Source organism: Eretmochelys imbricata, chromosome 3 (genome assembly GCF_965152235.1).
Source record: "Eretmochelys imbricata isolate rEreImb1 chromosome 3, rEreImb1.hap1, whole genome shotgun sequence".
NCBI lineage: Eukaryota > Metazoa > Chordata > Testudines > Cheloniidae > Eretmochelys > Eretmochelys imbricata.
Genome location: NC_135574.1, coordinates 56944485 through 56964181, shown reverse-complemented (window position 1 = coordinate 56964181; position 19697 = coordinate 56944485). Strand labels below are relative to the sequence as shown.

The 19697-nt window shown below is 45.3% G+C and overlaps 1 protein-coding gene across 1 annotated transcript in view; it reads left to right on the top strand.

The window, feature by feature from the left end:
* The window catches only part of ASRGL1 (asparaginase and isoaspartyl peptidase 1), a 41126-nt gene that overhangs the window by 13977 nt on the left and 7452 nt on the right, over nucleotides 1–19697 (top strand). Inside the window, exons 4-6 of the mRNA XM_077812686.1 lie at nucleotides 10743–10897; nucleotides 13419–13537; nucleotides 18672–18782. Coding sequence (XP_077668812.1) covers nucleotides 10743–10897; nucleotides 13419–13537; nucleotides 18672–18782 — 385 coding nt within the window. The remainder of the gene's footprint in view (nucleotides 1–10742; nucleotides 10898–13418; nucleotides 13538–18671; nucleotides 18783–19697) is intronic.

Genomic DNA, 19697 nt, shown 5'->3' with positions numbered 1-19697 from the left:
TTCACTTTTTAAATAAATACAATGAAGAGGTTTCCATTGCCCATCTGCCTTTGTTGTGGGGAGGCAGAAGAGAGCAGGTATTGGAGGTAGTCGTCTTATAATTTTCTTTGAAATGTATGTATTTAAGTGTCTCTCTTCCCACTCTAATTCTTGGAGGTTTTGGATCACAGGTTGCTAGTGGGTTAGTTACAAAGGCATAGGGGGGCAGTATTGCACAAAGGAAGTTTTGTTCAGCAAAGTACAAGATCATTTCAGCTTTGTCTGAATACACTGTCTTTATTCTTCTCCCTGACAAATGTTAATAGGCTCGCAGGACAGGTATGTCTTCTCTTGTTTGGTAACATCACTCGGTATATAAGACTGTGTTGTCCATTGTTACGAAGACACAGAAGACTCCTGTCTCATGCCTCCACTTCTACAGTGAAAACTGTTCCATGTCTCTGTTCTCATGGGACTTAGGACTTAGTTTGACAATAAAAAAAATGTAAAAAGAGTTTTACAGTGAGGGTGTGCTTACCTGACAATGAAACACCTGTGGCTGGCCTCAGTCAACTGACTCAGGCTTGCGAGGTTCAGTCTGTGGGATTCAAAATTACTCTGTAGACGTTCAGGCTGGGGCTGGAGCCTGGGCTCTGTAACTCTCCCTTCTCACGGAGTCCCAGCGCCTGAGCTCCAGCCCGAGTGTGAATGTCTACACAGCAATTTTACTGCTCTGTGTCCTGAGTCCTGTGAGCCTGAGTCAGCTGACACGGGCCAACGGCAGTCATGCTGTCACTCTTTTATTCCAGTGCAGATGTACCTTAAGGTCATGATCTTAAAAATGCCTATGCACACAATGAATGCATTCAGTGGGGCTAATCATGGGAGTAAAGGTACTCACATATGTAAATGTTTACAACATTTAACACTAAGATTGTAACACACCCTGTGATAGACCCCAGGCAATTTAAAGTCAGGTTGCCTGTGTGTTCTTAGGTCTCCAGTTTGCTGCTTAGGGTATGTCTACACTACGAAATTAGGTTGAATTTATAGAAATTTTTTTTTTATAAATCAATTTTATACAGTCGATTGTGTGTGTCCCCACTTAAGACCATTAAGTGGGTGGAGTGTGTCCACAGTACCGAGGCTAACGTTGACTTTTGGAGCGTTGCACTGTGGGTAGCTATCCCACAGTTCCCACAGTCTCCGCCGCCCATTGGAATTCTGGGTTGAGATCCCAATGCCTCATGGGGCAAAAACATTGTCGCGGGTGGTTCTGGGTACATGTCATCAGCCCCCCCCCCCCCCATAAAAGCAACGGCAGACAAGCGTTTCGCGCCTTTTTTCCTGGGTTATCCATGCAGACGCCATACCACAGCAAACATGGAGCCCGCTCAGCTCATCGTCCCCGTACGTGTCCTGAGTGCTGGCAGACGCAGTACTTCATTGCTACACAGCTGCAGCTCATTGCCTTGTGGCAGCAGACGGTGCAGTACAACTGGTAGCCGTCGTCGTCTTGTGAGTGCTCTTGGCCGATCTCGGTGAGGTCTGTCGGGGCGCCTGGACATAAATGGGAGTGACTTTAGGTCATTCTCTTCTTAAGTTTCGTCTCATGGAGATTCAGTCTGCCTGGAAACGATGACTGCTAAGGTCGTACTGCACCATCTGCTGGCGAGCACCCAGGAGACGACGACAGCTAGAAGTCGTACTGCACCGTCTGCTGCCAGCCTACCCCTTGCTCCCCCCTCCCTCCCTCCGTGAAAGCAACGGTCCAACAGTAGTTTCGCGCCTTTTTCCGTGCAGACACCATATTGCTGTTAGCTTCGTCATCCACCCGCCGCTTCCACTGCCACTCTGCTCTCCTGCAGACGCCATGCTATGGCAAGCATGGAGCCCACTCACATCACTGTGGCAGTTATGAGTGTTGTAAACACCACGCGTGTTATCCAGCAGTATATGCAGAACCAGAACCTGCAAAAGCAGAGGAGGAGGCGACGGCAGTGTGGTGACGAGAGCGATGAGGACATGGACACAGACTTCTCTCAAAGTACAGGCCCCAGCAGTGTGGACATCATGGTGGTAATGGGGCAGGTTCATGTTGTGGAACGCCGATTCTGGGTCTGGGAAACAAGCACAGACTGGTGAGACCACATAGTGTTGCAGGTCTGGGACGATTCCCAGTGGTTGTGAAACTTTCGCATGCGTAAGGGCACTTTCATGGAACTTTGTGATTTGCTTCCCCCTGCCCTGAAGCGCAAGAATACCAAGATGAGAGCAGCCCTCACGGTTCACAAGCAAGTGGCAATAGCCCTGTGGAAGCTTGCAATGCCAGACAGCTACTAGTTAGTCGGGAATCAATTTGGAGTGGGCAAATCTACTGTGGGGGCTGCTGTGATCCAAGTAGCCAACGCAATCACTGAGCTGCTGCTATCAAGGGCAGTGACTCTGGGAAATGTGCAGGTCATAGTGGATGGCTTTGCTGCAATGGGATTCCTTAACTGTGGTGGGGCGATAGACGGAACCCATATCCCTATCTTGGCACCAGACCACCAAGGCAGCGAGTACATAAACCGAAAAGGGTACTTTTCAGTGGTGCTGCAAGCACTGGTGGATCACAAGGGATGTTTCACCAACATCAACATGGGATGGCTGGGAAAGGTACATGATGCTCGCATCTTCAGGAACTCTGGTCTGTTTTGCAACAGCTGCAGGAAGGAACTTTCTTCCCAGACCAAAAAATAACCATTGGGGATGTTGAAATGCCTATAGTTATCCTTGGGGACCCAGCCTACCCCTTGCTCCCATGGCTCATGAAGCCGTACACAGCCTGGATAGTAGTCAGGAGCTGCTTAACTATAGGCTGAGCAAGTGCAGAATGGTGGTAGAATGTGCATTTGGACGTTTAAAAGCGCGCTGGCGCAGTTTACTGACTCACTTAGATGTCAGCAAAAACAATATTCCCATTGTTATTACTGCTTGCTGTGCACTCCACAATATCTGAGAGATTTCAGAGTAACAGCCGTGTTAGTCTGTATTCGCAAAAAGAAAAGGAGTACTTGTGGCACCTTAGAGACTAACCAATTTATTTGAGCATAAGCTTTCGTGAGCTACAGCTCATTTCATAGGATGCATACTGTGGAAAGTGTAGAAGATCTTTTTATATACACAAAGCATGAAAAAATACCTCCTCCCACCTCACTCTCCTGCTGGTAATAGCTTATCTAAAGTGATCACTCTCCTTACAATGTGTATGATAATCAAGGTGGGCCATTTCCAGCACAAATCCAGGGTTTAACAAGAACGTCTGGGGGGGGGGGGTAGGAAAAAACAAGGGGAAATAGGTTACCTTGCATAATGACTTAGCCACTCCCAGTCTCTATTCAAGCCTAAGTTAATTGTATCCAATTTGCAAATGAATTCCAATTCAACAGTCTCTCGCTGGAGTCTGGATTTGAAGTTTTTTTGTTGTAATATCACAACTTTCGTGTCTGTAATCGTGTGACCAGAGAGATTGAAGTGTTCTCCGACTGGTTTATGAATGTTATAATTCTTGACATCTGATTTTTGTCCATTTATTCTTTTACGTAGAGACTGTCCAGTTTGACCAATGTACATGGCAGAGGGGCATTGCTGGCACATGATGGCATATATCACATTGGTGGATGTGCAGGTGAACGAGCCTCTGATAGTGTGGTTGATGTTATTAGGCCCTGTGATGGTGTCCCCTGAATAGATACCAATGAGATCCAATGGGCACATTTGGCAACAGGCTTTGTTGCAAGGATAGGTTCCTGGGTTAGTGGTTCTGTTGTGTGGTTGATGTTATTAGGCCCTGTGATGGTGTCCCCTGAATAGATACCAATGAGATACCAATGGGCACATTTGGCAACAGGCTTTGTTGCAAGGATAGGTTCCTGGGTTAGTGGTTCTGTTGTGTGGTTGCTGGTGAGTATTTGCTTCAGGTTGGGGAGCTGTCTGTAAGCAAGGACTGGCCTGTCTCCCAAGATCTGTGAGAGTGTTGGGTCATCCTTCAGGATAAGTTGTAGACCCTTAATAATGCGTTGGAGGGGTTTTAGTTGGGGGCTGAAGGTGATGGCTAGTGGCTTTCTGTTATTTTCTTTGTTAGGCCTGTCCTGTAGTAGGTGACTTCTGGGAACTCTTCTGGCTCTATCAATCTGTTTCTTCACTTCCGCAGGTGGGTATTGTAGTTGTAAGAATGCTTGATAGAGATCTTGTAGGTGTCTGTCTCTGTCTGAGGGGTTGGAGCAAATGCGGTTGTATCGCAGAGCTTGGCTGTAGACGATGGATCGTGTGGTGTGGTCAGGGTGAAAGCTGGAGGCATGTAGGTAGGAATAGCAGTCAGTAGCGTTCTGGTATAGGGTGGTGTTTATGTGACCATCGTTTATTAGCACTGTAATGTCCAGGAAGTGGATCTCTTGTGTGGACTGGACCAGGCTGAGGTTGATGGTGGAATGGAAATTGTTGAAATCATGGTGGAATTCCTCAAGGGCTTCTCTTCCGGGGGTCCAGATGATGAAGATGTCATCAATATAGCACAAGTAGAGTAGGGGCGTTAGGGGACGAGAGCTGAGGAAGCGTTGTTCTAAGTCAGCCATAAAAATGTTGGCATACTGTGGAGCCATGCACGTACCCATAGCAGTGCCGCTGATTTGAAGGTATACATTGTCCCCAAATGTAAAATAGTTATGGGTAAGGACAAAGTCACAAAGTTCAGCCACCAGGTTAGCCATGACATTATCGGGGATAGTTTTCTTGACGGCTTGTAGTCCATCTTTGTGTGGAATGTTGGTGTGGAGGGCTTCTACATCCATAGTGGCCAGGAACCCCGACCTGGGATATTCTATCTACTACCCAAGATCCATAAACCTGGAAATCCTGGGCACCCCATCATCTCAGGCATTGGCACCCTGACAGCAGGATTGTCTGGCTATGTAGACTCCCTCCTCAGGCCCTACGCTACCAGCACTCCCAGCTACCTTCGAGACACCACTGACTTCCTGAGGAAACTACAATCCATCCGTGATCTTCCTGATAACACCATCCTGGCCACTATGGATGTAGAAGCCCTCCACACCAACATTCCACACAAAGATGGAGGGCTTCTACATCCATAGTGGCCAGGATGGTGTTATCAGGAAGATCACGGATGGATTGTAGTTTCCTCAGGAAGTCAGTGGTGTCTCGAAGGTAGCTGGGAGTGCTGGTAGCGTAGGGCCTGAGGAGGGAGTCTACATAGCCAGACAATCCTGCTGTCAGGGTGCCAATGCCTGAGATGATGGGGTGCCCAGGATTTCCAGGTTTATGGATCTTGGGTAGTAGATAGAATATCCCAGGTCGGGGTTCCTGGCCACTATGGATGTAGAAGCCCTCTACGCCAACATTCCACACAAAGATGGACTACAAGCCGTCAAGAACACTATCCCCGATAATGTCACGACTAACCTGGTGGCTGAACTTTGTGACTTTGTCCTTACCCATAACTATTTTACATTTGGGGACAATGTATACCTTCAGATCAGCGGCACTGCTATGGGTACGCGCGTGGCCCCACAGTATGCCACCGCATTCTTCGGCATCTGGTTGAGGAGGCTATGGAACTTGCGGAGGAGGGCAGTTGGTTACACAGGGGCTGTGGCGGCAGTCTGTGCTCCTACCTTTCCTGAGGCTCAACCATATACTGGAGCATGTCAGCTTGATCCTGCAGTAGCCTCAGCATTGCCTCCTGCCTTCTGTCAGCAAGCTGACGCCACTTATCATCTTCAGCCTGCCACCTGCCCTCGCGTTCATATTGTGCTTTCCTGGACTCTGACATTGCTTGCCTCCACGCATTCTGCTGGGATCTTTCGGTGTGGGAGGACTGCATGAGCTCAGAGAACATTTCATCGCGAGTGCGTTGGTTTTTTTGTTTTTTTGCCTTCTAATCTTTGCTAGCCTCTGGGATAGAGATGATAGTGTGAGCGTTGAAACATTTGCAGCTGCAGGAGGGGAAAAAACGGAGAGTAGTAGTTAAAAAGACACTTTTTAAGAGAATAATGGGTAGACTCTTTCACGGTAAACCTTCCTGTTAACATTACATAGCACGTGTGCTTTCAGTACAAGGTCACATTTTGCCTCTTATATTGAGGGTCTGCCGGTTTGGTGTGAGAGATCACACATGCAGGGCCGGGCAACAGAATTCGGCTTGCAGGCAGCCATGGTAAGCCACAGTCTTTTGCCTTCTTTAACTTTCATAACATGTGGGAATGGCTTCAAACAGCAGTGCCCTCATTTCCCATACCAAGCAGCCATTGGGTTGGCCATTTAAAATGGGTTGGCAATTTAAAAGGAGAGTGCGGTTTTCAAGTTAACGTGCAGCCCAAACCCAACTAACCCCCCTTCCCCGCCCCCCAGACACCCAATTCTCTGGGATGATCGCTTCACTCCTCCCCCCCACCATGTGGATAACAGCAGGGAAGATTTCTGTTCAGCCAAAGGCACACAGCCCAGCAGGAACGTCCACCCCCCCGCCCCAATTCTCTGGGATGATCGCTTCCCCCCTACCCCCACCATGTGGATAACAGCGGGGAATATTTCTTTTCAGCCACAGGCAAACAGCTCAGCAGGAACAGCCACCGCTGAATGCCCCCTTAATAAAATTACCCTGTTTCAGCCAGATGACCATGAGGAGTGACCATCCAGGAGAGCTTTATGGAGATGTCCCTGGAGGATTTCCGCTCCATCCCCAGACACATTAACAGACTTTTTTCCAGTAGCTGTACTGGCCGCGAATGCATCCCAAGTCTTCAAGGCAAATTAATGATTAAACACGCTTGCTTTTAAACCATGTATTATATTTACAAAGGTACACTCACCAGAGCTCCCTTCTCCGCCTGGCGTGTCTGGGAGCCTGCCTTGAGTGGGTTTGGGGGGTACTGACTCCAGGTTCAGGGTGACCTGGCTCTCGAGGAAAACGGTTTTTCCTCTTGCTTGCTGTGCACTATCTTCAACCACCTCTTCCTCCTCATCTTCCTCGTCCCCAAAATGTGCATCCCCGTTGTGTGATAATCCATTGACGGAGTCAAAGCACAAGGGTGGGGTAGTGGTGACTGCACCCCCTAGAATGGCATGCAGCTCATCATAGAAGCGGCATGTCTGGGGCTCTGACCCCAAGCGGCCGTTTGCCTTTCTGGTTTTTGGTAGGCTTGCCTGAGCTCCTTAAGTTTCATGCAATACTGCTGTGGATCCCTGTTATAGCCTCTGTCCTTCGTGCCCTTGGAGATCTTTTCAAATGTTTGGGCATTTCATCTTTTGGAACAGTGTTCTGATAGCACAGATTCATCTCCCTGTACGGTGATCAGATCCCATACCGTCCGTTCGGTCCATGCTGGAGCTCTTTTGCGATTCTGGGACTCCATCATGGACACCTCTGCTGATGAGATCTGCACTCACCTGCAGCTTGCCACGCTGACCAAACAGGAAATGAGATTTAAAAGTTCGCGGGCCTTTTCCTGTCTACCTGGCCAATGCATCTGAGTTGAGAGCTCTGTCCAGAGAGGTCACAATGGAGCACTCTGGTATAGCTCCCGGAGGCCAATACAGTCAAATTGCGACCACACTACCCCAAATTCGACCCGGCAAGGTCGATTTCAGTGCTAATCCCCTCGTTGGGGGAAGAGTACAGAAATTGATTTTTAAGAGCCCTTTAAGTTGAAAAAAGGCTTCGTCGTGTGGACAAGGGCAGGGTTAAATTGATCTAACATCGCTAAATTCGACCTCAACTCCTAGTGTAGACCAGGGCTTAGTAACAGTGAAACACTGTATCCTGGCATCTGTGTCAGGGTGGAGGGGTTTTTTGTGTCATGTCACAACCTTAAAAGTCAGTGGGACTTGATGGCACTCAGCATCTCATTGGATCAGACTCTTAGGGTCAAATTCTCTCTTCTACAAAACTGCCCAGATCCATCCAAGCTGCTCAGGATAGGCACTAGTCAAAGGATTTGGACCTTTTAAAAATGTTTTTAAATGCTTTTCTTTTAAAATTTTCTTCCTCTTTCTTTCAGAAAGTTATAAAGCTCCTAGTAAAGCAGAATGACAGAAGTGGTACATTGAGTAAATTCATAGGTATGTTTTTGGGGGAATAGAAAGAGGCTCAGAAGTTTGAGGACATTCATTCAAGCCTTGATTCAGCAGAGCTCTTAAGCAGGTACTTAACTTTAAGAATATGTACTTAAGTCCCATTGACTTCAGTATGACCTAAATCTGTGCTTAAGTGCTTTGCTGAATCAGGGCCTTACTATAATAAGAAGTGGACCGTCACCAAATTGATTGACTTCATGTGACAACTGATTCAGGTACTCTACGGGAATGGTATTTGCATACATAATGACAGGAACTGGGCCTAAATAGATCAGTAAATATTTTGGAGGTGGGTTAACATCAATTTAGTCATTTTAGATGTTAAGAAAAACGTATGTTAGTGTGTGATAAGTTTAGGATTATTATTTTACTATTTACAAGGAATAACAATGTTTGAACAAAGGATAATTTTTTCTGCAGGTCACCACTGAGCATATTATTCTTAGAATAAAAATAGTTCTTCAGGTCATTCAGCCCTGGTCTACACTAGGAGTTGAGGTCGAATTTAGCAGCATTAAATCGATTTAACCCTGCACCCGTCCACACGACGAAGCCCTTTTTTTCGACTTAAAGGGTTCTTAAAATTGATTTCCTTACTCCACCCCCAACAAGGGAATTAGTGCTGAAATCGGCCTTGCCGGGTCAAATCTGGGGTACTGTGGACGCAATTAGACAGTATTGGCCTGCGGGAGCTATCCCAGAGTGCTCCATTGTGACCTCTCTGGACAGCACTCAACTCAGATGCACTGGCCAGGTAGACAGGAAAAGGCCCGTGAACTTTTGAATTTCAATTTCCTGTCTGGCCAGCATGGCAAGCTGCAGATGAGTGCAGAGCTCATCAGCAGAGGTGACCATGCAGCGCTCATCAGCAGAGGTGACCCTGATGGTGTCCCAGAATCGCAAAAGAGCTCCAGCATGGACCGAACGGGAGGTACGGGATCTGATCGCTGTATGGGGAAAGGAATCTGTGCTATCAGAACTCCATTCCAGTTTTTGAAATGCCAAAACATTTGTCAAAATCTCCCAGGGCATGAAGGACAGAGGCCATAACAGGGACCCGAAGCAGTGCCGCATGAAACTTAAGGAACTGAGGTAAGCCTACCAGAAAACCAGAGAGGCAAACGGCCACTCCGGGTCAGAGCCCCAAACATGCCACTTCTATGATGAGCTGCATGCCATTTTAGGGGGGTCAGCCACCACTACCCCAGCCGTGTTGTTTGACTCCTTCAATGGAGATAGAGGCAACACGGAAGCAGGTTTTGGGGATGAGGAAGATAGTTCACAGCAAGCAAGCGGAGAAACCGGTTTTTCCGACAGCCAGGAACAGTTTCTCGCTCTGGACCTGGAGCCAGTACCCCCTGAACCCACCCAAGGCTGCCTCCCAGACCCGCCAGGCAGAGAAGGGACCTCTGGTGAGTGTACCTTTTTAAAATAGTATACATGGTTTAATAGCAAGCATGTTTAAAGATTAATCTGCTCACCATAAGATGGTACAATAGGACTGCCTGCAGGACTAAAGAGAATAACCTGGTCGAGTCACTCCTAATTTAGTCCCTGCGCCCATGTCTGCCCAGGTGCTCCTGACCGACCTTACCGAGGCGGCCAGGAGCACCTTGGACACGATGAAGACGGTGTTCAGGCCTATTGCACCGTCTGCTGCCACAAGGCAATGGGTTGCTGCTGCTGTGTTGCAATGCAGTACCGCATCTGCCAGCACCCAGGAGACATATGGTGACAGTGAGCTGAGCAGGCTCCATGCTTGCCGTGGTATGGCGTCTGCACAGGTAACTCAGGAAAAAAGGTGTGAAACAATTGTCTGCCATTGCTTTCACAGAGGGAGGAAGGAGGGAGGGAGGGCCTGATGACATGTACCCAGAACCACCCGCGACAATGTTTTTTGCCCCATCAGGCATTGGGTTCTCAACTCAGAATTCCAATGGGCAGTGGAGACTACGGGAACTGTGGGATAGCTACCCACAGTGCAACGCTCCGGAAGTCAACGCTAGCCTCGGTACTGTGGAAGCACTCCGCCGAGTTAATGCACTTACAGCATTTTGTGTGGGGACACACACAATCAACTATATAAAAACGATTTCTAAAAAAACGACTTCTATAAATTCGACCTAATTTCATAGTGTTGACATACCCTCAGTGACCTGACCATACCAATCATGTAGATAAGCAAAATACCAATGATTGATTGGAAGAGATTGCAAAACCAGTTGTATAAAGGATTACAAGAGCAGTATCCTATCTAGTTTCAGAAAAAAATTGATATGAGTGAATTGTAATTTTCTCATCTAATGAGTATTGAATATTTGAAGGCAGTTATATTCTGTTAATGCTAATTATTTTTGGGGTTTTTTTTTTTTTTTTGGATTATTGAATCCAAAATCCTCCTGTTCCATCAAAAAGTCACATAGGAATCCAAATATACTCCTACTTAAGTCAATGGGAGCAGGATTGGAGCCACAATTGTGCCTTTTATTAGTTTTATTGGTTTCCAAGAAGTTAAAACAAAAAAAGTCTTTAAATACATTTTTAAAAACAATGAAGTGTTTATATAAGACTGTACAGATCAGTACTGAACACCAATTAGTGTCGAGTTTCTTTTCTTTCCCTATCAGACAGAGCACATGTTGCTGACTGACCATGGGGCAAAGCTTTTTGCCAAGGCCATGGGTGTTCCTGAGATTCCAGGGGAGAAACTTATAACAGAAAGATCCAGGGAGAGATGGAGCAAGAACCTTGAGCCAGATTCTAACCCTCAGGAGTTTAAAAAGTAGGTACTGCACAAAAAATGTTACTCTAATGCCTCTCATACACTCAGTTTGTGGTGTCAGTAAGTGCTTTCCTTAACTAGCAACCATGCAGACTTGCTATGGGATCTGAAAGTAGTTCCTTGGGCTTAGTTCTGCCCTGACGTATACATGTGCTTCCACGTGGTTTTCAAATTATGCCCTCCATGATATGTGGGCAACCTTCAGTAGGCTTGCTCAAGTGTAATTGAAGACATTTGGGAAACAATCCTATTGATGCTGAAGAAGGAAGAGAATCCAGCTCATGCTCACTTAGCAGTATGGGCCCTCCACCATAGGCAGGTGGCAAAAAAAATATTTCAACTGAAGTTAGCAGATAGTCCTGAATAAAAACACTGAGCAGATCTGGTGAGCAAGGAAGTGCTATCTCTATAGAGTCATTCTCCAAAGGAGAGCTGCGGTTTAAATGGGGCACTGTCTCCACTGCTAAACCAACGGCTAGACCCTGGCAGAACATACATATCTATCCATAAGTCTGCATAACCAACATAGACTGGTATTTGTTTAAACTGGATCAAACCATTAATTTCTCATCTACCAAATTTTGGCTCATAGCTCCCCTCTTCAGGGGTTGGCAGTGGTACTTGGTCACTGAGAAAACAAGCAGACCAGAAAATGTGGTGGTTAAAAATGCACTGCTAAAATAACCTAAAAACCAAGTTCTGGGTGGGATGGAGGAGAAAAACAAAGCCATTAGCAGAGAGAAAGGGTAGGAGACAGCAGCAGAATGAAGGACATTTGAAAGAAAGAAACTTTTTGTAATAAAATAGGGGGTGGGGGAAAAAACAGTAGGGAGAATAACCAACTATCAAAATGACTGACCTTTTCAGTGGGGAGTGGGGTTTAATAATACTAACTGTTTGAGCTTCAATCTTGTGACAGTGGAAGGGGGAAAAAACTCTTTAATAGAAAGACCATATATTATGTATTGTTTACTTAGCTATTTTATTAAGTAGTACAGTAGTATGACACAAGGTACATCTCACAGGTCAGCCAACCTCTTGCTGTAGACAAGGTGAGGATATATTCTTAACGAATTACAACCATGCAACAGCATGGACTTTCAGCTACTAGTTAAGGGGTAACAGACCACGAATCCTAGTGAGGCTTCCACCTGGTGATCTTCTAAATCGAAAGACCTCTCAACCGTTCTTGTAGCTGTTTTACTCACTTTGCACTGACTCAGACTTCAGAGTGGTGTAGGTGGTCACTATGTATGCTGGTTGTGTTGCTTGAGGTCTCAGGGGTTGTGCTGGGAGATGCGTTGATTTGTGGGGTGGCAAGTGAAGGGTGTGCACTGAACTAAGGGATTGTGTATGTATTTGGGATTATGTGTGCTGGTTGTATTGGGTGGGTGGTTTGGAAGGACTGTGGCAGCTGGGCCAAGTAATCTGCCATCTGTGCCATCTCCCTCATACAACCAATGCAACTGTTATATGTAAATTAGCTCTAGAGTAAGGGTGGATGAATGGTTGTTACCTTCAATATCACAGTGGTCTAGGACTCTTGGCATGGCATAGATACATGTCTTACCGTAGCCTGTACATCACATGGCTAAAGGGCTGAGAACATACAAACAGGATGGTAACAGACTTCAAAACTCAATGATGATTCAACATGGTGATATTCTAAATAAAGAGTTCTCAGCCCTGCTTGTAGCTGTTTCTATCACTTCACACTAACTCAGACATTTTAGGCTTTAGAGCAGTGGTGAGCAACCTGCGGCCCGTGGGCTGCACGCAGCCCGTCAGGCTGATCTGCTGGCGGGCCGTGAGGCAGTTTGTTTACGTTGACCGTCCACAGGCATGGCCGCCCGCAGCTCCCAGTGGCTGTGGTTCGCCATTCCCGGCCAATGGGAGCTGCGGGAAGCGATGTGTGCTGGTCAGTCTCAGGCGGGGGAGTGATGCAGGGCATTTTTAGGACCACTGCTATTTCTTACATTCAAAAAGATAAATGAATAATCATCACTAGGCTTTAGAGCTCTCATCCAATTGGAACAGTGGAGGCAGTTCCCACTTCTGAGTTTCTGTTTCCGGCTAATTCAGAGCTTCAGTAGGTCCCATCTGAAAAATTATCTTCACAGGAGGGCTAGGAATTTATTTTATTCTTTCCAGATGAAAGCTTTCATACCGTATCATATAAATTTATCATGGGGAAATCAAATAAACAGAGCAAACAGGCCAAGGGTTTGACATCTGTGCTATCAATTCTAAGGTTGATACTATGTCAGAATTGTAACATATTGCTTGTTATCTGAAATGGATAGTGGTTTTTTATAATGAAACTCCCTACATTAAAAAAACAAACAAACAATTATATGAAAATTAAGTGATTCTGGCATGAGGCTAGATTAAAGTTAATGACATTCATTGTAGACTTCTGTTGTAATCTCACATTTGTAAAAGCTACCTGCAGAATGGACACAACATGCTTTGGCAAGTATTCTTAACCCTGCCTAATTCTGTGAAATACTATTCTTGGCAGAGACCCTGGAACAGTTGGTGCTGTTGCTATAGACAATGAAGGAAACGTAGCTTGTGCAACATCCACTGGGGGACTCACTAATAAACTGGTTGGCCGAGTTGGTGATTCAGCATGTATAGGTACGGGTAAATGAAATCAGTTAACGCTCACATTTTCGATGATTGAAATGAATCTTTGACACTAGCTGATCTAGAATTGAGGCTTAAATTTAAATATACTAAAAAGAGTCATCCTTTTAACGACTGCTCCTTCCACACAGCCAGAAGGCTGCAGGTGGGGGTAGATGTTTTGTATTTACTGTCCAGCTTTCTGGTATGTCTGAACAAACAGAAATAGGAGACACTCCCCCTTTTTCTGGAAACAGTATGGTCTGGGGTTTCCCTATCGTGTCCCTTCCCTTTATACTGTGATACTCGTATGCAAAAACCAAGAACTCTTCTGCTATATTCCCTTGCAACACAGACAAAATTGCAAACTGTTCCCCTTTAAGGCTCTATTAGTTGCTCAGATGGTGTTTAATCCAGATGTCTCCCAAAGAAAAGGGTCAAAATTAATGTGAAAAATTAACCAAATGCACCAGATTCTTCTCCCATTTATACCATTGTTTATCAGGTGGAAGTCCAATTGCAGTCATTGGAGTTTCATTAGAGCAATGAGAATTTGACTAGAAGTCTCTAACATAACTGGCAACTTAGTCACTCTTATTTAAAGCTTTGACTTTCTCAGTAAGTTCCTGTTCATAAAGAGCTATGGAAAGCATGGTGGTGGGGAGCAGAATAGAATGTTCTAAGAGTTGTCTCATCCGTACATAAAGAGTCTCTTTATCTTTCTCCAGTGAGTTCCTCGAATGGGACAGGCTTGTATTTGGTGATTGCTTCATAGGTCTTCCATGGAACCAGAAACTGGAAAAGCAATATTTTTAGAAAAACATGTTCCAAACTTGAACAGCACTCCTGCTGCCAGCAGCTGATTAGTAGACTCCGAGCCACCATTCCCTTACATCCAGAATTGCTGAGCTTGCAGGCAATTATGGTGCCCACTGACTGTTTTCAGCATGGTTTGCAACTTGAGCATACATTGAACCAGCATGGTCCTCTGCTCACCCTAAATTGCCTTTTCCTTAACCTTTGTCTCATCCAAATTGTAGCAGCATGGCAAGAGCAGTGCCTCCTTGTGCACCGTTCAGACATGTTGATGCATGTAGGCAGCTGTAGGTCTTCTGGGGTTTGGGGGTGAGAGGCAGGAAAGGAGGCTTTCTGCCTCTGACCTACCAGCTAGCTGTACTTTCAATCTTATCCTCCTCTGGGGTGGGTGGAGGGGCTCAGCCCCAGAAAGTTCCGAAACAAAAAGCAAACCCAACTCAATCATTGGCTGTCCCCCTGTCTTCCCTTCGGGCACCCCAGTCCTTCCCTTTGGGCTTGTCTCCCACAGTCTCTTACTCGCTCCTGGGATCTAACTGCTCCTCCCAGTGGCTGCTCCAGTTCGCAGGCCCATCTTTCCTTCTGTAACTTTGCAAGCAGAGTTCCCTTCAGGCAGAGAACTGTCCTCCTTTCTGACTGGCCATTCAATTGAGCCAGGCTCTCCTATTATTCCCCCTCCAGGCTTGGTATTCGCTACAGTTATAGCAAAAAGAAAAGGAGTACTTGTGGCACCTTAGAGACTAACAAATTTATTTGAGCATAAGCTTTCGTGAGCTACAGCTCACTTCATCGGATGCATGCAGTGGAAAATACAGTGGGGAGATTTATATACATAGAGAACATGAAACAATGGGTGCTACCATACACACTGTAACCAGAGTGATCACTTAAGATGAGCTGTTACCAGCAGGAGAGCGGGGTGGGGGAGGGAACCTTTTGTAGTGATAATCAAGGTGGGCCATTTCCAGCAGTTGACAAGAACAACTGAGGAACAGTGAGGGGTGGGGAGGGAGGATAAACATGGGGAACTAGTTTTACTTTGTATAATGACCCATCCACTCCCAGTCTCTATTCAAGCCTAAGTTAATTGTATCCAGTTTGCAAATTAATTCCAATTCAGCAGTCTCTCGTTGGAGTCTGTTTTTGAAGTTTTTTTGTTGAAGTATTGCCACTTTTAGGTCTGTAATCGAGTGACCAGAGAGATTGAAGTGTTCTCCAACTGGTTTTTGAAGCATTCTTACAACTACAATACCCACCTGCTGAAGTGAAGAAACAGACTGACAGAGCCAGAAGAGTACCCAGAAGTCAACTACTACAGGACAGGCCCAACAAAGAAAATAACAGAACGCCACTAGCCATCACCTTCAGACCCAAACTAAAACCTCTCCAACGCATCATCAAGGATCTACAACCTATCCTGAAGGACGACCCATCACTCTCACAGATCTTGGGAGACAGGCCAGTCCTTGCTTACAGACAGCCTCCCAACCTGAAGCAAATACTCACCAGCAACCACACACCATACAACAGAACCACGAACCCAGGAACCTATCCTTGCAACAAAGCCCGTTGCCAACTGTGTCCACATATCTATTCAGGGGACACCATCATAGGGCTTAATCACATCAGCCACCCTATCAGAGGCTCGTTCACCTGCACATCTACCATGTGATATATGCCATCATGTGCCAGCAATGCCCCTCTGCCATGTACATTGGTCAGACTGGACAGTCTCTACGTAAAAGAATAAATGGACACAAATCAGACGTCAAGAATTATAACATTCAAAAACCAGTTGGAGAACACTTCAGTCTCTCTGGTCACTTGATTACAGACCTAAAAGTGGCAATACTTCAACAAAAAATCTTCAAAAACAGACTCCAACGAGAGACTGCTGAACTGGAATTAATTTGCAAACTGGATACAATTAACTTAGGCTTGAATAAAGGCTGGGAGTGGATGGGTCATTACAGAAGTAAAACTATTTCCCCATGTTTATCCTCCTCTCCCCACCCCCCACTGTTCCTCAGTTGTTCTTGTCAACTGCTGGAAATGGCCCACCTTGATTATCACTGCAAAAGGTTCCCCGCACACCCCACTCTCCTGCTGGTAATAGCTCACCTTAAGTGACCACTCTGGTTACAGTGTGTTTGGTAACACCCATTGTTTCATGTTCTCTATGTATATAAATCTCCCCACTGTATTTTCCACTGACTGCATCTGATGAAGTGAGCTGTAGCTCACGAAAGCTTATGCTCAAATAAATTTGTTAGTCTCTAAGGTGCCACAAGTACTCCTTTTCTTTTTGTGAATACAGAATAACACGGCTGCTACTCTCAAACCTGTCAGTTATAGCAAAGTGGCTGTCCTTAACCATGCTGGTGTAGGTCTTCTCTGCCCCGTCACATAGATCTTCAGGGCCCCTGCATTTTGGAGCTAGTGTTAGAAGAAAAAAAATGAAGCCGAGCACCATTCGGTGCAATACTAACTAGCTTGTTTCTTCCTAGTAATTAACAAGATACCCCAAGGAACAAAACTCTTGTAACTATCCACACTCCTATTACGCATGCAGGGTTCTTGGGGGGTTGCAGAATAGAACATGGCAACATTTTCACTGCATAGGGAGGGAAGTTGAGTGTCCCTTTTTGAGTGGGAAGGAGGAAAACCTTTCACTCTCTGCTGCTCCCCATCCTAAACTACATGCTAACTGTAGTAATCCTGTCCTGTGCACCTTCAAAGGCCCATGGCAAATAACGACCTTAGCAGATACAGTGGAGATGACCAGCATAGCGAAGGGGAAGGGATAGAATGGTAGGGAAGGGAGCCAGTGGATAAGGGTCATGGAATGAAGTAGTGGTGATGATGGGAAGGGGGGTCAGCAGCATGAGAGCATTCTGCTTCTCCTGAGGACCTCAGGTTCATCACTCTATGCTGTGTAGGAGGTGCATCAGGGCCCATCCCCCCACAAGTCTTTGGACGCTAGCTGGAGATTGATCTGCCTTAATTGTCTCAATGGGATTCCTCAAAATACACCTGCACTCACAAAGAGCCTTATTAAGCTTGGCAGATGTTAAAGCCTAAATAGGATTGCAGGAGGGGGAAAGATTTTGGTTGACCCCTGAACATCTTACGGCCTCTAACCCGTCTCCTAATGCTTGGCAAGGGTGATGTACTTACCCACATGAAGTCATTCTCCTATCTCTCCCCTGTGGTCTGCAGGAATAAGGCACCAAATGTGTGGCCCTCAAAGGGCCTGCAGGAGTTTCCTGTTCAAAAATATTGTCTACTAGAACTTTTTTCTCTCCAAGAGTATTATCGGTGTGTGGCCTTTTTAAGGTTCATTGTTCAGGGGGAGGCACAACATTAATAAGAAAGAGCATGCTTGAAACCATGTCTTTTCTGAATGCAAGATTTTTCTACTGGTTTGTTTTTTGTTTTTTTTTAATTCAAAGAATTTTAAAAGTATAAGCAACTGATAATTTGACTTAGTTTTCCATGGCTCCTGACACTGTAACTATTAATTGCACGATTCATGAGCCCTAGATTGACTTTAAAAAGAATAGTACAGTGAGTGGTTGTTGTAGGTGAGAGTTGGGATATCAGGTGGCTGTAGGACCTTAACTTTGGTGCTGGTTCTAGTGACCCACAGAGAGGCACAAACATCTGTTGCTTAAATGATGGCACCTGCAGGATCCTCTGACATCAGCAGGTTTGTTGCACTCCTGAGTCAGTGCAGCCTTTTGACTTGGAAACATCTCTCCTGTTTGAGCTTTTCTCCCATGATCTGTCACAGTGGAATCTTAGTGCTGCTACCTGGCTGGCTCTTACCACCTCTCTGCTGCCCATTGGTCAGCACATTCCTGCAGTGCACCTCCCTAGCCAGTCAGTCATCAGTGCAAGTCCAGCTGCCTCACATCTTCCACTTCTGGCTTCCTATTTTCCCACCATCACCCTGCCTGCCTTTCCACCTTGTCTTCCCTGCATGCCTCTCCTCCATCTACCTGCTACTGATCTAGCTACTATTAATGCTCACTCCTTCCTATTCCAACATCAGACTCCCCACTATTCCTCCTTCCCCATTATGCCATTATCTTTCCAACCCTATAACTCGGCAACCAACCTCTTCCAACTGTGACTGACTTCTCACACTGTTGTTGAAACTTTGAGGAAGAAATCAGAGACAAAGATCTCAAATATGAACTTTCAGTTTTTTGACCCTAGAAGCAAACAGGACCTCCAGAACTTTAGAAATTGGCCTGTGATTTGAAATCATGCATTGCTTGTAAATCTCTTTTGCTCTAAAGCTTTAGTGCCATACTTTTTCTTTGAGCAGGAAGTGGAGGCTATGCTGATAACCATGTTGGTGCCACCTCTACCACAGGACATGGAGAAAGCATGATGAAAGTGGTCCTAGCCCGACTTATTCTCTATCATATGGAACAAGGTACAATCTAAAATTTCCAGTAAGATGAAGGAAAGTAAGACTGGAACTAACTGGTTTATGTAAATTATACTCTTAGCAATGCAGTTGCTGCCCTCTTTCCCTCCCCCCCCCAACAAAAAAGAAAAAAAAAAAAAGCTTTCCCGGCCATTTATGGTTGGATTATCTCAAAACACACACAAAACAGCAGGACTAAAAGTGCAAACCAAATAAATTCCAACTGTATTCTTTGAATATCAAGTAGTGTGGATATTTTTGTTCCATCATGTCTTAGATACAGCATCGTAAAATATCATTATTCATATACATTATTCTATGTTTAACTGAAGCTTTCTTTACAATTTTAAGTAATTTCATTAGCAGAGAATTGGAAAAATGCAAATGTAAGCAAGTATTAGTTTAAAAAAAAAGTACAAATAAAGCAAAGTGCAAAGCTTCCATAACACAAGAAGCTTAGAGACTCTATCGGCTATAACAATTCATAGGATTGAATTGCTTGTAGCAACAGAAATGTTACAACCTTTTTCTCTCTGTTCAAAAAGGAATTAATATGACTGCATTTTAGTTTTGTTTTGGAAAGTGTATTAAACTGTATGTTAAGTAGACTAGGTGCATATGTGGTAAACAGCTGGCATGGAGTGTCTCATCTGACTGTAACACAATCTAACTGTGGATGACTCTTTAAGCTTTACCTTCATCAGTTCGGATGTCATCCAAACCCTTGATTATATTACAGCCTGTAAACAGTCAGACAACATACTTGTACTGCATGCAGTTACAGAACCATTAATGTAGACATCACCACTATTTTTAGAAAGATACGGTTTGCAAGTATTAAAGAGCAATAACTTTTGAGACTCTTACCGGAATCTGAACTACAGTAAACCATTTTTCATTTACATTCCTGTTCATAAGAGA